We start from the raw sequence: 17146 nt of genomic DNA on the forward strand, positions 1-17146 counted from the left end.
CTTAATGGCTGCCTAAACAAGACCTATAAAATGGCCACAGCAGTTAACATGCCAGTGTGAATGGAGAAAACATTCACAAAGGTCCACTCCCTGTGTGAAGAGCTCTAAGCAATCAGTGGTTGCTGAGTAGGGGAAGAATTCATCTCCTGTAGCGACAAGCCTCCCCATAGGTTATCCAATCCTAAATTGTCAATCTCAAATACCTGTACATACAAAAAGGCAACACTAATTGGAATCAATAAAAATTGGGTATATGTGTGTATATAATATTCTAAGGTCATGAATTTGAGGGGTGAGGTGTGGGGGACATGGAGGAATTAGAGGGAGATGGGGAGAGGTAGAAATGCCTTAGCAGTCAGGAGCACTTGGTGCTCTTTCAGTGAACCTGGAATCAGTTTCTAGCACCCACATGGCAGCTCACTATCATTTGAAACTCCCGTTCAGTAGGTCTGACTTCTCTTGGCCTTTGTGCATTAGGCATGTGCATGGTACCCACACATACATGGTACCCATACAAACATGGTACCCACACATACATGATACCTATACATACATGGTACCCACACATACATGGTACCCATACAAGCATGGTACCCACACATACATGGTACCCATACAAGCATGGTACCCATACATACATGATACCTATACATACATGGTACCCATACATACATGATACCTATACATATATGGTACCTATATGTACATGGTACCCATACATACACGGTACTCATACAAGCATGGTACCCATACATATATGCAGGTAAATACACATAAAATAAAAACAAATCTTTATTTTAAGAATGCAGCAACAACATGTGTGATAAACATCTTCCCACAGTTTTTTTTCTCTTAACGCTTTGTTTGATACTTTTGTGATACACATTTATTTCTCAAATTGAATATTTGCTCATGTAACAGTATTTCCATTGTAAGTTGTGTTCCTTGCCCTAAGACTCTATGCATAGATTTATTCATGAAATGGATAACATTGTCTTACATTATTATTGTTTGTTTTGCTTTCAGAAAACTACCAAGTTGTTTTCCGGACTTCCAGTTCACTTATGTGCCAAAATGATGATGTGTATGATTGTATAGATAGTATAAACAGAGATTTCTCCAAAGTGGATATTACATGGATCCTTCTCATTCGCTACTATATCCACCTACAAAGAATCAACAACATGAGCAAGCTGCTAGGTGTGTCTCAATGTGTTAAGAATGTATTGTTTTCCTTTTTCTACTCAGATCACACTTCTAACTTATAGAGTATATATATATATATATATATATATATGTATATATATATATATATATACACACACACACATACATATATATGTATATAAATATATATACACACGTGTGTGTGTGTGTGTGTGTGTGTGTTTCTAATGTATAGAGTCATTTTAACATCTGAATGAAGGGTTGTCAAAAGATGGGAGTTTCAGGGACTTGGACCTGGAGTACAGGAACCTTGGACTGGAATAATATTGCCATGTAATATATATATATATACACACACACACACACACACACACACACACACACACACACATATGTATATACACCATGGCAGAAAGGAACCTGGTAAATTCCCAAGATTGCCAAAGTTGTCCTTAGAGCAAAACAGGTTAAAAAAAAAAAAAAAAAAAAAAAGGACAACTGATTGGCAGCTTTAAAAGGTGAATAAGATAGGATTTGGCTTTGGGTTCTGTTCAGTTATCTAGTGAGTGTGTGAAAGAGACAAATGTATGTATGGCTTTGGGTAGGATAGTTATAATTTTAATATCACCATGTGTCTTCTTGAGTTTCTATTGCTGTGATAAAACACCAAGACCAAATGCAACTTGAGGAAAAGGTTTATTTCAGTTCACAACTCTTGGGTCACACTTCATTGCCGAGGGAAGTCAGAGCAGGATCCTGGATGCAGGAGCCGATGCAGAGGCCATGGGAGATGGCTGCTTGCTGACTTACTCCTCAGAGTTTGGAGCTTCTTTATAGCACCCAGGAGGGCCACCTGCCCAGGAGGGCATCACCCACAAGGAGCTTGCCCTCCCCCATATCTGTCATCAATTAAGGAAATGCCACATAGGCTTTGTCCAGTTGAGAAGGGGCATTTTCCCAATTGAGGGTCCTTCTAGCCAAATGAACTCTAACTTGTGTCAAGTTGGCATGGAAGCTAGCCAGCACACCATGAAAAGATTATCTAGAAAGACTGGTAAAGTCTGCTTACATCAGCCCTTGTCATCATTATTTTGATAATATCAGCATTTTCTTATGCCTCACTGATGCACTTGAAGTCAGCAGTCTACTGATGCTCATGAAGGCAGTCACGAAAGACTGTTTGGTCCACACTAGTGTCCAGTGATTGAGAGGCCAGCAGGGTAACCAAGCTGCGTCACAGAAGGGCTGAGTACAGTCATCTGGTTTTAGTGAGGAGATAAGCAATCACTGCTGAAGATTTCAGGATTTCGAGCTTATTATACAGTGATGGAAATTCTTTCCGAGAGGAACCATATGGATTTGGGCCTGAACAGCCAGCCCCGAGGATGTCCTGGCACCCTAGCTTGCCCCTCAATGCAGTGGCTGGCACTTCTCCACAGAAGTATTCATCTCTCTACTTTTGTGTTCTGGGATTTCTTGGGGGATTTGCCCAGCCTGTAAACTTGGGGTGCTAGTCCTCCCCAAATGCAGCAGTGACCTTAGCCAATAAGGTAAGAGAGAGTAGAGGAGCTTTCCAGTTTCTGGCTTAATTGAGACTGTCCTCCATGGTTTTCGTTCTTTGCTCATTTGGGTTTTTTTGTAATGTTAATGGAAATGTATAACTGTTGTCATTTTTCTTTTAACCCAACCAGCTCTCAAATAATTGAGACAGGACTATGAGATTTATTTAACATGCTTAAGGTACAACAATTGAGCAGTACTAAGCTATTTGAGTACTCTATGCTAATCTGATTACCTCCCAGCCAGAATCCCCGAGATACTTGCATTTCAGTATTGATCTGTCTCTTTCTGCTCCAGGTGTTTTCCCATGGAGTCTCCTGGACCCTCTCCTTGTAGCAAATCTTCTGTTCCTCTCTTTTCCTCCCCTTCCTCTGGCTGGGAGGAAGTCTAGCCCTATTCTTCCCACTGATTAGACATTGGCTGGTCAGCTTCTTTATTGATAATCAGGGAATAATTGGGCAGCAATGGCTATACAACACTGAGACAGGAGGTTCTCAGAATAAGGACCTACATCTGCAACCAGATGTAGGGACATGAAAATCAGCATTTGATTAATACAAGGAAAATCTTTATATAGTACACAATGACATTATGATTACAGTTATTGTTTTTCAGAAGATCTTAGGAGGACTGAACCTTTGTTGACCATGGGTCTAGACCTGTCCTATACATTATGCATACTCATAACTTTTTCCTTCTCCTGGCCATAATTTTTTAATCATCCATGAAGTTCTTGAGATTTCCTGTCAGAAGAATGACATACACCCAAATCTCCACTACAGGGTCTGCTTTGTGGAAACTCAAAATAAGACAGGTAGAAAGAATAGATGGTCCGGCTGTTAACATTTATAACCAAAAACAATACCCTTATGTGCTTATGAGATTTCCCTTTGGAGCCCATGACAACAGTAACCCATTAGTATATAAATCCTACAGAGCAGGACACTAGATGGTTGGTGTGCATAGCAGGCAGTGAATGAATGCCAAGACTGAGACCATTATGTTACACACATGAGCCTAAATAATGATCTTTCTGTTTCCCAAGCATCTGCAACTCCAGTCTCAGGGATTTCTTTGCCTGATGACACACTCCTCACATCCCTGTACAATTCTGAACTGATTTTGCGCCAAAAAGAAATGCATATTTTCCTGAAACGATTCTTACAGCTCTACTCTGCTTCGTGCATTGATGGGTTTCCAAAGGAACTTCTGCAAGGCTTGGAAAACACAGTTCCACTAGAGAACGTTCTGTATGAATCATCAGGCAAGGTAAGCTTCCAAAACATTGATCTCTGTGAATTGTCCTAGATCACCCTCCTACTGCAGAAAGGAGCATGTCAACCTCCGAGTGGCTCAGAGATTTCTAGTGTACTCAGCCTTCCTGGCAGTCTCATTTCTGTAGAATCTTATAGGAAGGCAAACCAAGTCACCTGGAGTTTCAGTCTGATTCCCTTTTTCAAGTCTTTCTTGTCATTCTGACGGACCTTTGAAATGTCTCAGAGTTGTCTATCTTCCCATGGAATCAATATCTTTTAGGAAGCCATTTTGCTAAGATCTGATGCAAATTCCAGTACCATCACTTTATCATAACCTAGAGTGCCTCTTTCTGAATCCACACCCAAGTTCTTTATATTTATTTTAAACATGTTAAGTATTTGTTCTACTTTTCCCAAATGTTGATGTGACTAGATTAAAGAAGCAAAAGCTTTAAAAGAATTAAGAGTTGGAGAACTTTTTATTTGGGAAAATTCTATTAAAGCCAATGGATTTTCATAAAATATATAATATAAAAACTAGAGATTCCCATTGACCAAGCATAAAATGAACAAAATGATGTTTTAAGAGTTATTTTTAAAACCACCAAGGTCTTGAGTCATAGGAATATTTAAACAAGCTACCGACATAAAGACATTTGATTAAACTGAACAAGTCATTTCAAACTAAGAATAATAAGGGCTTAAAATTCAATAATCAATAAACATTTGCTGAATTCCTATAATATACCAAAGTAACACTGAAGTGCTAGAGACAGACAATGAAGAAGGGCAGAGCCCTGGGTGTAGTCTTGATCTGATGGCAAAGAAACAAATCTTAGGTTTGAGAGAAAAGAAGTTAGATTACTTTAGAAATTCTCTCTAAGGGCCTTGACAAGGAAGTGTGAAAATTAAAATATACCACTTATGGATTTGCTTTGAAATTGCCAAAGGAAATGTGGGGGAAATGCCTGCCGATTTAAGTGTAAGCAAGGCACTTTTCATTATGACCCCCAAAAGCACACGAAAGAGTGCCAAGAACTGACAGATGGGATCACATGAAATCAAAAGGTATTTAGAAGATGGGGAGATAGCTCAGTGGGTGTGCAAGCCTGAGGACCCTAGTTCACATCCCAAGAGCCCATGTAAGAACTAGGTGTTATAGCTCTACACTAGGATGAATGGATTAAAATAAATAGATGGCAAAACCTTGCCTGCCAGCCAGTCTAGACAAAATGGTATGGAGAATGATAATGGAACACACTTGCACTTTTACAAGCACACACACAAGCAAGTGCACTCACACACATACATCCACATCCACACATGTACATATGTGTGCATGTATGCACAAACATACACAGAACTTCCTCACAAGAAAAGAAACTGTCCAAAGAATGAGCAGACTGCTTGCAGACTAGGAGAAATACCTTTTCTCACTGTTCTCCAGAGAAAGGGTAAATATCTAAAATACATAGAGAATAGCAAAAGTTAAGTACTGAAACCAAAACTGCCAATTGATACATGGTCCAATGGACTGAAAAAAAAACACATGATCATCTCATTTGATGCTGAGAAAGCCTTTGACAAAATTCAACACTTCTTCATATTAAAAGTCTTGGAAAGATCAGGAATTCAAGACCCATACCTAAACATATTAAAAGCAATATACAGCAAACCAGTAGCCAATATCTAACTAAATAGAGAGAAACTTGAAGCAATTCCACTAAAGTCAGGGACTAAACAAGGATGCCCACTCTCTGCCTATGTATTTAATATAGTACTCGAACTATAGGGATTCAAATTGGAAAGGAAAAAGTCAAAATATTACTTTTTGCACATGATATGATAGTATACTTAAATGACCCCAAAAATTCCACCAGAGAACTCCTACAACTGATAAACAACTTCAGCAAAGTGGTTGAATATAAAATTAACTAAAAATAAACAAGAAGAACAACAACAAAAAACCCCAGTAACCTTCCTTTACTCAAAGGATAAATAGGTGGAGAAAGAAATTATGGAAATGATGCCCTTCACAATAGTCCAAAATAATATAAAATACATTAGTATGACCCTAACCAAGCAAGTGAAAGATCTGTATGGCAAGAACGTCAAGTCTCTGAAGGAAAAATTGAAGGAGATCTCAGAAGGTGGAAAGATTTCCCATCTCAGAAGATTTAAAGATCTCCCATGTTCATGTATTGGTAGGATTAATATAGTAAAAATGGCCATCTTGCTGAAAGCAATCTACAAACTCAATGCAATCTCCATCAAAATACCAACTCAATTCTTCATGGAGTTAGAAAGAGCAATTTGAAAATTCATTTGGAATAATAAAAAAATCCAGGATAGCGAAAATTATTCTCAAAAAATAAAAGAACTTCTGGAGGAATCACCATCTCTGATCTCAAGCTGTATTACAGAGCAATAGTCATAAAAACTGTATGGTATTGGTACAAAGGCAGGCAGAACAGAATTGAAGAACCAGAAATGAATCCAAATACCTATGGTCACTTGATCTTTGACAAAGGAGCTAAAACCATCCAGTGGAAAAAAGATAGCATTTTCAACAAATGGTGCCGGTCCAATGGGTGGTCAGCATGGAGAAGAATGAATACTTACCTCCCTGTACAAAGCTCAAGTCCAAATGAATCAAGGATCTCCACATAAAACCAGATACCCTGAAACTAATAGAAAAAAAAGTAGGGAAGAACCTTGAACACATTGGCACTAAGGAAATTTTTCTGAACAGAATACCAATGGCTTATGCTCTAAGATCAAGAATCAACAAATGGGACCTCATAAAATTGCAAAGCTTCTATAAAGCAAAAGACACTGTCATTAGGTCAAATTGGCAACCAACAGATTGGGAATAGATCTTTATCAATCCTACATCTGATAGAGGGCTAATATCTAATAGATACAAAGAACTCAAGAAGTTAGACTCCAGAGAATCAAATAACCCTGTTAAAATGGGGTACACAGCTAAATAAGAAATTTTCAACTGAGCAATATCAAATGCCTGAGAAGCACCTAAAGAAATGTCCATCATCCTTAGTCATCAGGGAAATGCAAATTAAACAATCCTGAGATTCCACCTCTCACTAGTCAGAATGGCTAAGATCAAAATTCAGATGACAGCAGATGCTGGTGAGGATGTGGAGAAAGAGGAACACTCCTTCAATGTTGGTGGGATTGCAAGCTGGTACAACTGCTCAGGAAATCAGTCTGGCAGTTCCTCAGAAAATTGGACATAGTCCTACCTGAAGTCCCAGCTATTCCACTTCCAGGCATATACCCCAGAGATGTTCCCACATACATCAAGGACACATGCTCTACTATGTTTATAGCAGCTTTATTTATAATAGCCAGGAGCTGTAAAAAACCCAGATGTTCTTCAACAGAGGAATGGATACAGAAAATGTGGTACATTTACACAATGGAGTACTACTTAGCTATTAAAAATAATGAGTTCATGAAATTCTTAGGCAAATGGATAGATCTAGAAAATATAATTCTGAGTGAGGTAACCCAATCACAAAAATAAACCCATAGTATACACTCACTGATAAGTGATATTAGCCCAAAAGCTCGGAATACCCAAGATACAATTCACAGACCACATGAAGCTCAAGAAGGATGACCAAAGTGTGGATGCTTCAGTCTTTCTTAGAAAGGGGAACAGAAATATTATCAGGAGGAAATATGGAGACAAAGCTTGAAGCAGAAACTGAAGGAAAGGGCATCCAGAGACTGCTCTACCTGGGGATTCAGTCCATATTCAGCCTCCAAACCCAAACAATATTGCTGCTGCCCAGAAATGCATGCTGACAGGAGCCTGATGTAGCTGTCTCCTGAGGGGCTCTGCCAGAGCATAATAAATATAGAGGCTGGTGCTCACAGCCAACAAAACAACAGAGAATGGGGTTCTTAATGGAGGAGTTCGAGGAAGAATTGAAGGAGTTGAAGGGGTTTGAAATCCCATAAAAACAATAATATCAACCAACTCGAGCTTTCAGAGATTAAACCACTATCCAAAGAGTACACATGGACCGACCCATGGATTCAGCTGCACATAGCAGAGGATGGTCTTGTTGGGCATCAATGGGAGAAGCCCTTGGTCCTGCCAAGGCTTGATGCTGCAGTGTAGTGGAATGTCAGGGTGTGGAGGTGAGAGCGGGTGAGTGGGTAGGTGAACATCTTCATAGAAGCAGGAGGATGGATGATGGGATAGGGGACATGGAGGGGAATTTGGGAAAGGGGATAACATTTGAAATATAAAAAATATATATCTAATAAAATCAAAAATTAAAAAGAAAGAAAAATAAGATACACTAAAACAGTGCCATGGCCCTTTAGAGGTAGAAAGCAAAAGAACTGTGGGAAGCCTGTTATACTGAGAGCTCAGAGACTTCATCAACCAATGTAAGGGACCAAAAGAAGGAACATCTTGTGGAGGAGGCTGACACATTGTGCTTTATAGATGGAAGGGCTGAGAGTCTAGGGAACTCAAGGGAACATGGCATCTATGAGTTTCTGGGACATGTTTATGAAGTGAATAAATCATTTTACTTGCACAGAATTCTTTCCAAATAAAAAACCTAAGATTGTCACTTATTCTGAATGAACTCTACCTTTGAACCTCACCTTTGAGCTCATTGACCTTTACAAGGATGGGCTCCCGTGCATCAGCCATGTCTGCGCTGCTGTGGCTGATGTTTAGAGGGAAGTGATCAGAAACCAGGGCTTGTACCACAACAGGGACCTTCACACACCTTATCCTATCAGAACAGAACAGCTCTGTGCTGGGAGAGAGTGTTAAAGTCTATAAGGAATGCTTGGGGAACATTCCTGCCATTGTATCCTAAATAGTTAGTTGGTCAGGTTTTTTTTTTGTTGTTGTTGTTTTGTTTTAGTTTTTGTTTCTGTTGTTTTAAAAATAAACTGCTGCCTTAGAAGTAGTAAATCATAAGTGGTGGTGCATTCTTGTAATCCCCAAATTCAGGAGGCTGAGACAAAAGGAATACAAAGTGTAAGCCAGCCTGGACTATCTGGTGAGATACTGTTATATTACAGTATAGAGTACATATTACACATTAACACAAATCATTTCAATAATAAAACAAGGAAAGACTCATTAAGGAACTTATAAGAACTTTGTTGAAGAGCCATGTATGTTGGCTCATGTCCATAGTGCCAGCACTCAGCGGCTAAGCCAGGAGGATCACGAGTCTCCCATCCTCCTGGGCTATCTGGTAAAACCTCTTAGGCTGCACAATGAAAACCCACTTCCACAATGAAACCCTGCCTCCACACAAGAAACAACTAGTGCCAGATGTTAGAGTCACATGGGAAGTGTTTCAGAGGATTTTCCCATCTTCCTGGAAACTGGAGAACTGTGACCTTCCTAACACTTATCACCCATTTCCCGGAGTGAGGTCTAGGTTACTGAGGAGGGTAAGAGTAAAGATTAGGAGGAACATTATCCACTTCTATGAATCATAACATTGAAAGTGTAGAGTGTGGCTTCCTATGTGTTGCGGAGGGGCTGTTTCTGTTGTGAATTTCCTTGCCCTTCATTTAGTACTGGAACACACAGGCCTCTTCATGGGGTTCCTTAAAATCTCACATGAAAAATACAAAGAATGTCCTACCAACAAAGAGTTCACTCTCAAGAGCAGCAGAAACATGTATGTCCCAAATATTTCCCCCGGTCTAGTAATTTTCTCCCAGAGAGGGACCAGTCAGATCTCCCAGGACTGTGCATGGTATGGGAGAAAGCTCTTTGGATCTGAAACTCTCTGTGGATTACTACTTATGTCCCAGGCACCTTAGATTTTGTTTTTGTCTTTTTTTTTTCCTGATTGTTGTTTATTTGTTTATTCTGATCAGTGCCTTGTTGTAGGCCAGTCTTACTCTGTAGCTCAGGCTCAGCTCCAACTCACAAGAAGAGCCTTCCTCTGTCTGTCTGCTCAGTGACAGTATTGAGACTTCAGCCACCCTAGCTCTGGGAATAGAGGGTAAGGGACTGAACTTGGAGGCTGAGAACAGTGTCTTCATAGTCCTACTTTTGGGGACAGTGAATAAGACCTTAGAAACATTGATGTGAATGGCTGGAGTCTGTTTTGAAAGCTGGCCCAAGCATTCTGGTCTGAAGGGCCACCCAGGACTCTCATGACCTAATTCTGAGGTTGGAGTTCCCCAGGTAGAACTTTAAATGTGACTGGAGTTCCCCAGGTAGAACTTTAAGTGTGACCCATATCCAACTGCTCTTTCTCCTGGCTGTGGTGTTATGGCGGATTCTGTTTCACCTGTTAGACTCTTGTTTTTATATAATTAGTGTAATGCTATCCCATGATAATCAGCTGAGATCACTGTTGCTTGCCTGACAGGTGCAACATTACCGAGGTGGGTAACTAAGGAGCATGAAGCCTTTGGGGATTCTTTTTGCTATAATCTCCAAGCTTGGCTGGTTTTTATAATAATGTTTTTGAGCCTTTAATCACTCAGGAGGCTACTTCAATCAAACTGTTTCCATACTTTGATACTTCAGCTTGTGTTCCCCTCCCACCACCGCCACCAAGAAGTAGTCGCCTTTCCATGACAATCATTGCTCTGTGTTGTGTTATGTTAAATCTATTGGAGCTTTATGATGGAAAAACAAAGGCACAAAGCAAATTGCATTAGTGATCCCAAACAGAGGGTGATTAAAATTGTACACAGTGCTGAGTTATGCGTGCTTATGGACGGAATGCCTAAGCAGGCTGTGCAGACCCAAGTATTTGATCAGTTAGAGTTCTTGATAGGTTTTGATAGGATGATAGGTCTGTTATCCCATTCCTTTTAAAGAATTAAGAAAACATACAAAGTACTTGGTGCTTAGTTCACCATTTATCTATTTAATTGATCTCACCAACAACTAGGTACTATAATGTTTTGAAGAAAATGGAAAAGGCATGTTTTCATAGTGACTAAGTGTGTATGTTCAGACACAAGGGTGTGAGGAGGTGTGCTCATAAGTGTGCTACATGTGGAGGTCAGAGCACAAGTGGAGATATGATTCTCTAGGAGTTCTCCACCTTGATTTTAGAGACAGGATCTCTCACTGGCCTGGCACTTACTTCCAGGGATCCAACTGTCTTCCCTCCCAGAAATGACTCTACAAACACATTCAGCTGTGTTCAGCCTGTGCACATGGACTCTGAGGATTACACTTAGGTCTTCATGCTTGAGAGGCAAACCCTGATGACTGAACCGCCACCCCAGTCTGATATTGGTGTCTATTATACTTACTAAACAATGTTCTAATGATCACCATTGTGTTGAACTGAAAAGCAACTACTTTTTATGTTCCTATAATGACCCAGTTATGAATATGAATTATGTGCCACAACACCAATTGTCAGAGTACCAATCATTAGAATAATTATTATAAGAGTAACTAATCATTTTCAGAACCTAGGAAAGATCCTCATAAGAGAAATTTACTTTCGGCCAGGTGGTGATGGCACGCACCTTTAATCCTAGCCAGCTTGATCTACAGAGATGGAATTCCAGGACAGCCAGGGCTACAAAGAGAAACCCTGTTTCAAAAAGAAAGAAAGGAAGGACGGAAGGAAGGAAGGAAGGAAGAAAGGAAGGAAGAAAGAAAAAAGAAAGAAAAGAAAGAGATATTTAATTTTTGAAGCAATTCTTTACCCAGTATCTTTCATGAACTGCTGAATGTGGAACTGTTCTTCATAATACAGTGTTTTTTTTTTTTTTTTTTTTTTTTTTTGTTTTTTGCACCAATACTGTTTTGTTTTTAAAATGTTTAATAATTTCTAGATCATTTTGGGAAGTTTCCTATTCAGTATTCCTTTTAGGCAAACCATCTTTTCTTCTCTTGGATGACAGCTTGAAAGATCTGCCCTTCCTCTTTCTGCTCTTACTTTAAAGGCTTTCACTCATGGCCCAAATCCGAGTGAGCTCAGGTACAATGGAAGAAGCAGAGGCATCTAGCTCTCCATCAGGTGGTAATGTCTTCTTTTGACCAGCAGCCCCCGAGACACCTTGGATATCAGGAGGGAAATTGGAGCAGGAAAACTGTTTCCCAACTGTACTGTGATCTTGGAAGCAAGAGGAGGTTAACTCTGAAAATCATTTAGCATCCGTTCGTGGTGGTTTTCAGAGCGGGGTATGACTGTATTTGCTCTCTCCCTGGCTGGTCTGTTATTTGTTGGCCATCTTCGGTATCTTGTTCCTGTGGCTACCTCAGCAACTCTTGAAACAGTGGATGCATTCTTCACATTTGTGCTCCTGGCCCAGTAACAGAGTTCCCAGAGAGAAGCTAGGCCTAGATCCCACTGAGGACTTGAACTTACAAATCAGCCTTGTGCATTTAGAGAAAGAAGGAAGGAGAGAACTGGACTAAGACATCTCAAGAAAAAAAAAAGTATCTTATTTTGCAGATGGTGCCACCACTAAATAGAGCCTGTATGAGTTATGAACACACACTCTTCAAGGAACATGCTCTAACCAGTTGTGCCCCTGGAGCTCGAAGCACATATTTTCTCACCAGTGTGTAAAACAGAGACTTTGTAATAGGGATTTCTTAGCAGTAAGTTTCAGGGTATTTCCTGCCTGGAAGTTTTTACTAAAGTAAAAGACATCTGTTGAGTCCACAGAATTTTAAAGCATCGTTTATTATATGAGAATTTATTCTGTGGTAATGTAAGGGCAGCTTTAAGGTCTACTGTCATAAAACAAGCCGAGACAACTCCCAGAATTTTTATAATGCAGCCAGTTCATTTGCTTTAAATATTGAATGAGCTCATTATCAGCAACTACACTGACACGGTTTTTCTTTGTTACTGTTCCCTAGGTTCATCGGGACAGTTCCCTGCAATCTGATTTATCTGGAAAGCTTGGCAGCAGCCTATCTTACACAGAACTCTCATCAGAAATGGCAATTCAAGCTTTAAACAAAGAACTTTGCTTTCAGTGGTACATTCCTCCCTTGGACAAATCTCCAAAGGATGCAGAACCTATGGTACACAGTACACTGATAGGAGTCAAATATTCCAGCCAGAGATAAGGCTTAGAATGTTTTTACTGAAGCTGCAGTGGGGACCCTTAATGACCAAGATTCAGATTCTAGGGGACTCTTGAAAATGAGTCAGCTTTGAAAAGTGGAACAGTTTGGTCAGTAGTTACTCTTACGGAGAAACCTTCCAGCCTAGGATTCCTCTGATGATTTTGTTTTCTCTAAGAGCCTCGGGCCATTTCCATAGAATGCTAGCCTAAGGGGTTTTTCTTGTTTCATTTGCTCTTTGTCTCCTGCATTAGTCTCCTTCCTTACTTTTCATTGCACAGGCTTTGTCCCCTCCAGCAGTGCTCCTAGTAGCTTCTGCACCTCCCTGACACACGTGACCCTCATGTAACCCTTGTCAAATCAGAAACCTCCTGGGCCACTCTTTTCTTCTTCCTTTTTTGTTTGTTTGGTTGGTTTTTGTTTTTGAATTTTGTTCTCCACCCTCCCTCTTCTGTAGGCTAGAAGCCTGGACTCGCTGGGCCAATTCTACTGTTTTCTCTATTCAGGCAAAGAGAGAGATTTACCTCTTCACTGCCCAGGTGTAACTGAAGCGGCCAGTTACCTTTAACAGCAAGCCAACTTTGGTTAATGAACTGGTGACTGGGTCTAGGATTTTTCAAGGATACCCAAATCCCTAAAATGACATATTTGTATCTGACCTACATGCATCCCTGTGTGTACTTTCAGTCATTTCAGCTTTAGATGCGTCATCCAACACAATGAAAACGTGCGCAGAGTTGCTATTCTGTGTTATGTGGAGAGTAACAACAAGACAATCTCCACATGTTCAGCAGACTCAACAAAAAATATTTTCTGTCTGTGATTGGTTGAATCTATGTATAGAACCCATGTCTATGGGGGGCTATTCACACCATCTGTCCCCCCCCTTTCGTAGTCAAGTCCCATTTAATGCTTAAAACTGTGTATCTGCCATTTCTTTCTGGGAAATTTACTATAGTAGTTTTCAAATAGGTTGGAGAGTTAACATAGGCATGATTAGTTCTCTCTCTCTCTCTCTCTCTCTCTCTCTCTCTCTCTCTCTCTCTCTCTCTCTGTGTGTGTGTGTGTGTGTGTGTGTGTGTGTATACATTGCATGCACATGAATGGAGACCAGAAAGTGGCACCAAGTGTGTTTCCCTACTGATCCTTGCTTTATTACCTGGCTGGTGAGCTCTTTAATCTACCTTTGTCTCCATCTTTTATGTTGGGGCTCTGGGCAGAGGCAGGGTTTTATGTGTATGATGGGTGTTTAAACAAGGTCCCTTATTTTCCTTCCTAAACAAGAGACAAGTCAAAGAAAGCAAACATTGCCTATAAGTAAAAACAGTTTCCGTGAGAAATTTGTTTTATGACATATGTTGTTAAAGACAAAATTGCATAGATGGATTGACCATCATGTACCAGAATGTATTTACTGCCAGGAAAGCCAACAAAGATAAAAGCTGGAGGGTTTAGAAGGCTTTATGATTTTTTTAAAATCGAGTGTGTGTTCATGTCACCAGATTGTAAAATTACTATATCATGTCAGTTACTGGGAGGGCAGATTGGGGCAGGATGATCTGGATGTCCTTGTGTTGCTGTCTGATGACAGAAACCATCCTCTGGGAATTAGGGTAACAAGGCTTTGTCCACAAACAGTCATGTCTGACAGCAAGAAAGGGCTTCATGAACTGATGCCAGATGGTTAGATCCAGAGTCCCAACCAACAGATTGTGATTTAAGGTGGATAACTTTCCTCAAGACACAAGAAAACAAGCAGAGCAGGGTTTCCCCTTTCTTTTACCTTTTTCCTTCTTTAACAGTGAGCATGTGTATATGTATGTGTGTGTTTCATGATAAAAGATGTAGTGGCTGTCAAGAAACAAAACAAGACAAAACAAACAAACAAACAAGAAAAAACAAAGAAGCATTTCTTAAATGACCTTCTCAGATCCCAAATTCTTAACTTTTTGGAAGATATTTCTGACAGTTGTTTGATTGATTTAGATATTGGTGTCTCTGTGTATTCACCTATTAATTATTTTTGTATATTGATCTAGAGATGGGTGTTGTGTTCTGAGACAAAAAAAAAAAAAAAAAAAAAAAACCTAAAAACCTCTAAATAGTGGTTCTGAATCTGTGGGGCATAGCCTCCCAAAGACCATTGGGAAACACAACTATTTACATTGTGATTCATAACAGTAGCAAAATTACAATTATGAAGTAACAACAAAAATAATTTTGTGGTTGGGGGGGTCACCACAACAGGAAGACATGTATTAAAAGGTTGGTGCATTAAGAATATTAGAAACCTGTGACCTAGATGGTAGTTACAGTTAGCATTGTGCAGAGTTGGGTGCATGGCAGCCATTTTGTATCTATTAGGTTGACAGCAAGTACATGAAGTAGGTAAGATCCTTAACCTCATTTCACTGAAGAGGAGACTGAGATCAAGAATAGGGAACTATCAGGTGGCAAGGATACAGACTGGAGCCATCTAACTCCAGAGTATATCTGCCTAAAAAAGCAAGATGCTACACTTATTCCTCAACAATATCTATAGGTACTTGAGTCCCAGGCAGCATGAATGAAATTGCATATCTCATTTCGCCCTTCAGATGTTCCAAGGACTATAAGGACATTTGCATACCATGGTAAATTCATGTAACCCACCCATTGCCATTTATTTATGACTTAGATGCAGAAATGCTAGACAAGGATGCTGGGGCCAGTAAAATAGAAATCCCAGGAATGACTGAAATTCTGACAGGAAGGGTTTTCTGTTATTGTTTGTTCATTTTTTAAGAATTCAGAGACAAATTTCTCTAGGTAATAAACTTTAGACGTAGTTTCAAGTTTGTAGCTTAGAATATCTTAACTTTCAAATAGCAGAAATCGGGCTATCTTATCTGAAAAGACAAACAATCAAACAAAACAAAACAAAAATCTCTAATAGAACATAACAGAACCACACAAAAATAACCTATTAGGTCTTTGTTACAAGATACGTAATTCTCCAACAATTTCAGTACCTTAGAGAGACAGAAAGTAAGCTGCCATTAGGGACATAAATCTAAGGAACCACCCAGATATTTTTATAGACACAGTAAAAAATTGCTGCTCTCATTTCAGCCAGATAGGCAACCCACACCTCAGGTCCAAAAACATGTCCCCAGAACCAGAGGTTCAATGACTTAGATTTGTATTATTATATCAGGAAGTCTTGATCTTTAATGCACCTCATCCTCCTTTAGCAAGCAGGGTTGTACTTTGGGGTTCCAGATGAACTCTGAATTGTATCCATTCAATAGGAATGACAAGTGACAAGTGCCAGAGGTGTGTTGGTTAGTTTGTGGTCAACTTGATACAAGCTAGAGTCATTTGGGATGAAGAAAATGTCAACTGAGAAACTTCTTCCATCAGATTGATCTGTTAGGAAGTCTTTGAGGGTATTTTCTTGATTAATGATTCATGTGTTTGGGCCCAGCACCCAGTGGGTACTACCACTGGCCAGATGGTTCTGGGGTGTCTAAGGAAGCAAGTTGAACATGTTGCAGGGAGCAAGCCAGTAAGTAGTACTGCTCCATGACCTCTTATTTCAGCTCTTGCCTCCAAGTTCCTGTTTGAGTTCCTCCCCTGTTTTCCCTCAATGTCAGACTATGATGTTGAAGTATAAGCTAAACCATCCCTCTCTTCTCCAAGTTTCTTTTGATACTTATCATAGCAATAGAAAACAAAGTAGAACAAGGCGGTGGATGGCTAGCCATTCTATGAATGTTAAGACCTAATTTGCTCTCCTCTATTGATTCAAAGGCTTTGTGTTATTACATGTGGCCATAAAGTCCAAGGCTTCCTATCTTAAGGCCATAGAAATCTGCAGTTAGAAAAGCATGACCATATTAAGGAATTCTGATCTGACCAGACACTGAACACTGAACAGAAAGTCTTCATGTGAGAGCACAACCTTGAATAGAAATATACGCTTAAGATGTTCAGTTGGTTCAGGATTTGAGCCATGCTTGGAGACATGAGATGTGGAGCCACGTTCCTTCCTGGAGGCTTTTTTTTTCTTACAACATTACTTAAATAAAAAGAGAGATACATGTACAGA

At 39.8% G+C, this 17146-nt stretch overlaps 1 protein-coding gene across 1 annotated transcript in view; it reads left to right on the top strand.

Moving 5' to 3' along the window:
* CFAP54 (cilia and flagella associated protein 54) overlaps positions 1-17146 on the top strand; it is a gene marked incomplete at both ends in the record, with an annotated part of 273781 nt that overhangs the window by 219457 nt on the left and 37178 nt on the right. The window contains 3 exons of the mRNA XM_080935383.1: positions 1027-1200; positions 3773-3996; positions 12847-13014. Coding sequence (XP_080791509.1) covers positions 1027-1200; positions 3773-3996; positions 12847-13014 — 566 coding nt within the window. The remainder of the gene's footprint in view (positions 1-1026; positions 1201-3772; positions 3997-12846; positions 13015-17146) is intronic.

This window comes from Micromys minutus (genome assembly GCF_963924665.1).
Source record: "Micromys minutus genome assembly, chromosome: 22".
NCBI lineage: Eukaryota > Metazoa > Chordata > Mammalia > Rodentia > Muridae > Micromys > Micromys minutus.